General features: G+C 35.4%; 2 protein-coding genes across 2 annotated transcripts in view; one reads left to right on the top strand and one right to left on the bottom strand.

Moving 5' to 3' along the window:
- Positions 1 to 1024: 1024 nt before the first annotated feature.
- On the top strand, positions 1025 to 5624 carry LOC105385261 (Golgi phosphoprotein 3 homolog sauron). The gene is made up of 5 exons (XM_011555612.3): positions 1025 to 1328; positions 1433 to 1580; positions 1842 to 1940; positions 2708 to 2883; positions 3671 to 5624. Exons 1-5 carry the CDS (start codon positions 1140 to 1142, stop codon positions 3917 to 3919), a joined length of 861 nt encoding a protein of 286 aa, XP_011553914.1. The 5' UTR covers positions 1025 to 1139; the 3' UTR covers positions 3920 to 5624.
- Positions 5625 to 5931: 307 nt separating this feature from the next.
- LOC105385684 (C-Maf-inducing protein) overlaps positions 5932 to 8649 on the bottom strand; it is a 34635-nt gene continuing 31917 nt past the window's right edge. Inside the window, exon 14 of the mRNA XM_038112794.2 lies at positions 5932 to 8333. Coding sequence (XP_037968722.2) covers positions 8209 to 8333 — 125 coding nt within the window. The 3' untranslated portion in view covers positions 5932 to 8208. The remainder of the gene's footprint in view (positions 8334 to 8649) is intronic.

Genomic DNA, 8649 nt, shown 5'->3' with positions numbered 1-8649 from the left:
TATGAAAGTATGAATCAACTGCTGCTGCTGGATGCCATCTACCCGATTCTACCCCTTTTTAAGAAAGGGTTTTTTATGACAAATCTCATAGTTCTAGGCTGAGGTTCTAGGTTATCCGGAAATACCCCGAACCCGCGTTGTTCTACTATGGGAAATACCCTTAGGTACTGACTGGTGAGTGAGAGTATAAAATTATGCGTTTGGTGACAGTTTTTACACAGTGAAGTGACCGTATAGATTTTCTGATCTAATTACATGTGGGCCGTAGCTTAGCCTAAGCAGGAATTAAAACTACTATTCATGCCTGTGGGCTACTTAGGTCGGGCTCTCCTATCCATGTAAACATGACGTCAAACACAGACAGAACACAAATTATTGTCAAAAAACTCGAATCTTTAAAGTTACCAAAAGTCCTTGAATTAGAATTTACCGCTTAAAAACTTTTTTTTTAAGAACGTTCCGATTGCTATAAAAATATACCGCGGTACGCGGCGGATCACTGTTTTTTTGTGTGGTTTTTGTAATCTGTGAGAGAGTGATGCCCATGCATAAGTTCGATTTTACTGTGTTCTCTCCTTCTGATGCCCCGTCGGGTGTTGTGCCCTAGGGCCCCTAGGCTATGTTTAAGGGTTAATCCATCTCTGCGGCTAAGCCTTATTTTGGGCCAACCTCGGCCAATCTTACTTGGCAACAGTGAAAGTGAAACAAAAACACAAAATTAATCTAGTTTGTTAAAACTTTTATCCGCAGAATAATAACGGTCTCCTAAAGTCTCTTTCTCTTTGGTACGCAAACTTAATGTTACCAGATACAATATTAAAAAAACTGCTATTCACGTAGCACCACTGACCTAGGCCGCAGTGGGTAAGTCTAAATACTAGTTACATCTACCCCGGTGGGGAATCAAACCCGGGACCTTCGGCATCAGCAATCAGGGCTACCTACTACTCGGTCATCTTGTTAAAAACTACTATCTACCATACTGATTATAGTGTTTTTTTTGTTGGCAACATAGTCTCTAGTGGCAGCCATATTTATTTTCGTGTCGTATGGTAAACGTCAACAACAATCGCAAAATACACTTTTCGTGCTATTAGCCTGTTTAGATTCCTTATTTTCACTGTAAGTTAAATGTAAAAATGAATAGAAGTGAGGGACTGATACAAAGAAGAAACGTCTTAAAAGAGAACGGCAATGACGGTTCCCAAAAGGAAAACCAAGACTTCGATGATAAGAAGAATGATAAAAACTACGATGACGGTGATTCAAAAGAGACTCGTTTAACTCTGATGGAAGAAGTGCTACTGTTAGGATTAAAAGATAAAGAGGTAAGACGTACAACTCTATCAAATCTGGTATTTTATTTCGATATAAGGTTAGGTATCAAGGTTTAACTCAGAGGCCAAACTTCTGACGGGTCTATGTTTTCCAGGGTTACACATCATTTTGGAATGACTGCATATCGAGTGGTCTTCGAGGATGTATTCTCATCGAGCTGGGCCTGCGTGGCCGCGTGGAATTAGAAAGGGCAGGCATGAGAAGAAAGGGTCTCTTGTCAAGAAAAGTAATTGTGAAATCAGGTTAGTGGTAGACCTATTTACTATCTCACAGTGGCATATTATTGTTATAATATCTATGTAAAACTCCATTTATAATGAATGAGTATGACTAAATTCTTTTGTGTCTTTTTGTTTGTTCAGATAGAATATTAGTTATGGTTAATATGTAGGTATTTTTATTTATTTATGTAAATTTGATATATCAGTCACATGTAGGTATTTTAATTTATTCAAGTGCTTATCAGTGGTATGAAAATAAAGCCCTATTACCTTGTGTTTCAGATACACCAACAGGTGATGTGTTGTTGGATGAAGCACTGAAACACATGAAGGATACAGACCCCCCTGAGTCGGTGCAGAGCTGGATTGAGTATCTCAGCGGTGAGCACTACTTCTGTTCCAACATATTTGATAGTCAGATTTAACCCTATGCTTTAAACTATTGTCGGGAAATGCTTAACAAAAAGCACAAAAACACATAAGTTTTACTGGGTAAAAGTATTTTTAGCAATATGCCTTTAGTTATTTATTTAAATCATACTATTTTGCTAAGCCCACTTCACACACATTTAAACGTAATGAAGCATTGCATAACTAGAGAATGGATCACACCTTGCATAACTTTGAATTGTATAAAAGTTCAAAGAAGTGTGAAGGTTAAAGGTCAAGCCATGAGATTGGTTATCCATGAGCTTTTCTGCATAGCTTTCTCATATATTTTTATGCCAGAATGCAACTGATAAGTATCCAATATATAGATTTAATTTTTGGTTGAGATGTGAAGTGACAAAATGGTTTTTATAAGCCTTGATCTTTACAAATGTTATAGCTGAGGTTTATCAAACTAAAATGACTTTATTTAATTGGTACAATAATAATTATTTTAGTAGATGGCAAGTGGGGATCCAAAGCAAATTATAACTAAATCTTAATTGATATTAGGTACTAAACCACACCCAACAGGTTTCAAATTGTTTAATTGTTACTTTTAATGGACACAGTAATTAAATAACATAATTGATATTAGTTTTTGTCAAGCAATCACAAGATCCTGAATGCTGACTATTGTTGACTTTAACTTGCATAAAAAAATGTAACCCTCAAAATGCTAACTTTTATAATTAACATATTACAATACCTGGTTACAGGTGAGACATGGAACCCGATGAAGCTCAAATATCAACTGAAGAATGTCCGAGAAAGGCTAGCCAAGAACTTAGTAGAGAAGGGGGTGCTCACTACGGAGAAACAGAACTTCTTACTGTTTGACATGACAACACACCCACTGACTGACAATGTTGTCAAATGTCGACTTGTGAAGAAGGTAAAAAAAATGTTACCATATTCATATCCTAACATAAATAAATCTTTATGCAACCCCTCTGTCCTTGATAAAAGAACTCATAATCATGAGCGCAATAGGGGGCTGTCCTAATGCCATCACTTCACCATTGCACCATTGCTTGAATGATATATGTAGGTATGCTATTAAAAAGAAACAATTGACTCGGCGACCTATTGGGGACAGAAGTACTTTATTTCCGGATTTAATAGCTGTTCATCAAAATGATTTATGCTTATGGTGTGACTGCGTAATTATTCTGCTGCTTATCTTCTACTATCGTGTTAGTATGACAGAAACTATAGATAACTGGAGCGTTATAGTGGTATGAACATATTATTTATGTAATGATATTTAATTAATATGATCTGTTGATAAAAACTCAGTATGTATGTCATTGATACACACATCTTAGGTCGCAGACCCGAAATTAGATTCACGGTATATTATTCATATGTATAGTATATTTGCGGTATAAATAAAATAAAGGCCATCTGCAAATTATTCTAAGTGTGTCGGTGACAAACTCTGAAGTTGGTATAGGGTTAGTATTAGTGACTGCTTTGCCAAACTAGGAAGTCACATTAAAATAGCTTAACCCTGGGAATATTGGCCCCAATTTAAAAAGTACATAGTTTAAAGTTGGCCAACGGCTTTCGATGAATATGCTATGATACAACACAGCCGTCTGTATGATAATCGTAAGCCCCGATGCACGGAATCGCACCTACAATAGTATAGGCTAACAAGACGCACGTGTCAATTCCAGGTGCAGGAGGCGGCGCTGCGTCGCTCCGTGACGGACGTGGCGCACGCGGACAAGCGCTCGCTGGCGCTGCTGATGCTGGCGCACTCGGCCGACGTGCTGGAGAACGCCTTCGCGCCGCTGTCGGACGAGGACTACGAGCTGGCCACGCGCCGCGTCCGCACTCTGCTCGACCTCGACTTCGAGGCCGAGGCCATGCGGCCCGACGCCTGCGAGATCATGTGGGCCGTCTTCGCCGCCTTCACCAAATAGCGGTAAACTTACACCCTACTAGAGAAACATCTGTTCAAGAACAGCCATTGGACACAGTGCAAACTGGTTTTCGGACTGACACAGCATTAGATTTGGTTCCGTTTTTCTTTTCGTTTCGACTGTCAGCTCGTCTGGTTGAAGGAATGTGAGGTTGTTTATGCATCCCGTGTGATATGTAGAGTTGAGGTGCTGGCCAAGACAGATCGCGATAAGCGCTCTCCGTTCTGTTCAAATATTCCTTATCAACAGTATTACAGGAAGTTGTAATCGTGGTGGAATTACGACATGTTGACGTTCATAATTGTTTCAGACTCGCGAGTCGTGTATAAATTTCCGATTTTATTGTGGATAGAAAATAATGATAAAATATATAAAGTAAATATTTAGAATTTTGTTTCCATAATATTATGATTATAGTTTAGTTAGGCTAAGATAATTGCGATTCGTTTGCCTTATCCTTTCGGCTAGCATTTCATGTAAATAATATTGGAAAGATTCTTTCGATCATGGTTAAGACGTATAAATATTTATTGGCATGACTTGTGAATTTATTATTTGTGAACCTAGCGCAAAAACCATTGTCTTGTGCAAAAGTTAAAGTATTTACTATTTGACCGTAAAATATTTTTAATTCTCAGCGATATCTCATCTCTTTCACCGAGTAATATTGTAGAATAATTAATAAATTGATAATGAGTTTAAAGAGTTTAATATTAAAAAAGAAATACAACATTAATAGGCCACTTGGCGTGACACTACCTTTTGTTAATGAATGTATGTAAGTACCTGTATACTACCGTGTACGTTGGGACGCACATAGCAGCTGGCAATAAATCTAGCCAAAGGATATAGTTGAAATCGAAAACTGGATAAATGCTACATGTTCTTCTATTTTACTGTCTTTAGAAACAAAACTGCCATTTTGGAAATGTTCTGTAAAAAAAATACTATACTTACATTATAAAATCTAGAAGTATGTTTAAAATAATCAAATAAACTATAATTAAAAATAATCCCAGTCTCTAAATCTTTGTTGTTGATGAAGTTATGTTATTCGTATATTTTTACAGAATATATATTTTTATTTCTAGTTGGTAATTTTTATTAGCAATATACAATACATACCTATTATGTCATATAAGATACTTTGCGATTTTATTAATTATCTTATTTAAAAATAGTTAGAGTAGGTATATGTTATTTTAACACATAGGGGCACATATCTTTTTTTAACTAAAATATTCGGTACAATGTTTATTCACGAACTTGCCTTTTATGAATGCGTCATTGAGTTTGTTTTAATACGAGACAGCATTGTATTGGATTATGGTTGTAAAGCATTTGTGAGATATATCACAAAAAGAGAACAGAAACGATTTAAAGGTATAAAAAATGCGATATCTTCGAATTCCTCGTGCTATCTTATGTTTATATTGATATATTTTAAAATACTTGAAATTATACTGTTTTAAGAAGTCGTCCTTATTTAAGACGAACATTAATTCCAATGGACTTGTTTTCAGTTCCCGCAGTGTCTCGTTATATTGTGTTATGAATATGAATGTAGAGTTTGTAAAGATATATAAAATATATTCGGAGCACTGTTATAAATAAAGAAAATAAGAATTCAACGAGTGTAAAAGTGAATAGAGCTGGTATTGTTTAGGTTTATCACAGTTAATATAATTTGATATTCGTGTACAAATCCTGTGGTTTCATTGTCTGTACCCATTGTCTAGGAATGATGATTCGTAAATCAGAATTTTATTTGTATATCAACTACTATAAAGTACCTTACTGCCAAGAATATAATACTTACATAATAATATCTAGAAAAGAAAAAAATATATCAAATGGCCACCTCAGAGGCAACATGATGCGTAGGTTAGGTTACTACCTCAATATTATGTAAAAAAGAAGTCTATTGTCGATAGTCCCAGATTATTATCGAAAGAATTATATTTTAGTAGCCCGTAGTTTATTCATAGGTGAGTTAAATAACAAAAACTAGATTTATACATAGAACATTAATTATTTTATTTATAAAAACATCTTTCTCACTTTCCACATTGGATGAGTAGTCTTATATCTCTTCAAGACAATTCTAATGCAACATTCTTACTGAGTCATTCACTGATTCATATCAGAAATTATTGATGTTATTCTAGCTTCTTATGATTAGGTTTAGCTAATGTTGATTATATTTAAATACTAAATTCAATTTACCATTATGATCTTTATTTTTAAGTTTTTTTTACAAGTGACATGGCGACATAATTCCACTTTATATCTAATTAAATAAGTAATTATAAATTCAATCGTATCGGCGCGAAAATCTTAAAACTGTGCGTGTTTAAAAAAATAGAACGTTGACTAACAAAACAAGTCGTCTCGATGCAAAGTGTTAAAACAAGATTGGGTTTAGATATCACAATGAGATTCAATACTTGTTAAACTTCTTCCTCGGGACAATTTTTTGTACCTACTTCAATTAGTAACAAACGACTGAAATTTTCTTGTATGTAAATGCAATAACTTAACATATTAACTTAGGTACTTATTACTTTGAACGTTAAAAGCCGAATCTGAAAGTTTTACTAGTTTAATGACAGCGAACAATCATCTTTAGGTACTATTTATTATGTGACCAGAACCGTAATATCTAAGGCAGTGGGTCCCTCCTACGTGTCACTGTACACAACTACACTTAGTAACTTATACCTTGATTACACCTACTGAGTAGAGTGCCGAGATAGTACCCTCTGCCGGCTAACTGTTCATTGGCCGAGGATATTGTCTCACCACTCTACTCAGTAGGTGTAATCTATGTGTTTGTAAACGCGTGTTTTTTCTGAAAGGACATACATCCTTAAGAACCATTGCACTGCCTGACACATCCTCAATATGTTGGATTTGACCTGATAAATGCCTATAAATAACATAGAATTAACCTTATAACGTAGGTACTTACCTAAACGTACACTTCTCACTAATTTTAAGTAGTTTACACAATATTTAATTACAATATAATGGTATATATGCACTATACAATTTGAATAACTACAGTTATTGTGATAAATTATCATGATAATAAATAATTTTCCCGTAATACTAAATTCCAACATCGGTAGTCAGTCATCAGTAAAAAACTCGATACCCGCTTTTACCATTATGCAATGAATTCTAAAACTCAACTCGAAAAGCCAATGGTTGGGAACCGGCTACCAAGTTCTAACTAAACACAGCTACTTTTGTGTTTTACAATCTCAGGAGTGTGATTTATTCTTGAAAGTTCGAGCAGTGAGGAGTAAAAGCAGTAGAGTCGCCATCTAGTGGCACATACGCTGCACTACTTCAGCGGCTTCAGTCATACTAATTCGTGTTAACTTTTCACTGCTCTAACGCCGGGAAACTCCCACTAAGCCCTCAGCTTGCCTAGTTTGACCATACCTACGTCCTGGTACCCTTATTAGTAGATTTAGGTATACTTACTCGATTGTTAAACTATGTACAGGGATAGTAAAAAATGGTAAGTTAACTAATAAGAATAAGTTGGTGAAAGTTTATGATCTAAGTGAGTCTCCAGCATTTAGCCTCAATAATATTCTAAGATTACTTATATAATATGTCAAAAATAATAAAACAGATATACATTTATGGCATTTTCTTATTTCGTAGGTAAATTTACTAACTACAGCAGATATCATAATTTAATATTTTACTTGTACTTACCACTTTAACGTATATATATTCACATTTAAGACAAAGTTTCATAGTAACTTATTTTAAAAAATACTTATGATTACTCCTATCTATCCATATCTACCTAAACAATATAATTTTATGACTACCCCTATTAAATTCGAATATTTTTATATACACATTTCAACATTCAGGTATAACTCAGTTAAGTAATTATTTTCAAGAAAATTTACAGTAATATAGCAATAATACTTTAACTGAAGATTGAGTTAACTTTATATCTTTAAAAAAATAACGACCAGCGTAACGTAATGCAATAAGTATTATATCGCAAATATTTATACAATCTTAAAAATCATTTTGAATGAAATGAAAAAAATAATGAAAAAACCACTTACTGACAGTAAAAAATATAAATTTTCTTTCTAACTAGTAGTAGAATTCTTTTTTATCACGTGCTCATATTGTATAGCCCTATCTACAAAGTCTTCAGTAACATTGTAGTCAGCCTTTCGCTTGTTACTTGAGAGTCAGTAACCAGGATTCCTGTAGCCCGGAGTTTTCCCTAGGGTGTCCCAAGGTGAAGGTCACCACGCCTCGGTGTAGCGGATGTCGAAATCCTCCAGCAGGGGCAGTCTCTCTCGGAGCGTGTCGTAGGCCGCTGCCGTCAGCTTTGTACTGTTCAGGTTCAGCTGCTTCAGGCTGGCTAGAGCTGGAGGGAAAAGATATATTTTTTAAAATGGAATTACGGCTAGTAATTTTGACTTTAACAAGCATCAGTATTAAAACAAGCAGTCACCTAATAATGACAACGAAAAGGGAAACGAAGGTCCAAAGACAGTCGACGAGCGTCATATCGACGTCAATGTGTCTGAGGGTGAAACCTCATTGCCTCACACTAACATAGTGTTACGTCACGCTAGTATGTACGCTGGCTTCGCGTTGCTGCCATCGCCGCCCCGTCGGTCTGGCCAGACCCAGGGCATTGATTAATTAAATCAATGTGGAATCCATATTCCCACACCCCT

This window comes from Plutella xylostella, chromosome 5 (assembly GCF_932276165.1).
Source record: "Plutella xylostella chromosome 5, ilPluXylo3.1, whole genome shotgun sequence".
NCBI lineage: Eukaryota > Metazoa > Arthropoda > Insecta > Lepidoptera > Plutellidae > Plutella > Plutella xylostella.
This window is presented reverse-complemented; position numbering and strand designations above follow the sequence as displayed.

Excerpts from the sequence above, each read along its gene's own strand:
- LOC105385261 (XM_011555612.3), top strand. The coding sequence starts at position 1,140 with ATGAATAGAAGTGAGGGACTGATACAAAGAAGAAACGTCTTAAAAGAG. Across the intron at positions 1,941-2,707 it reads CTGGATTGAGTATCTCAGCG|GTGAGACATGGAACCCGATG; the intron begins GTGAGCACTACT and ends ACCTGGTTACAG. Across the intron at positions 2,884-3,670 it reads AATGTCGACTTGTGAAGAAG|GTGCAGGAGGCGGCGCTGCG; the intron begins GTAAAAAAAATG and ends TGTCAATTCCAG.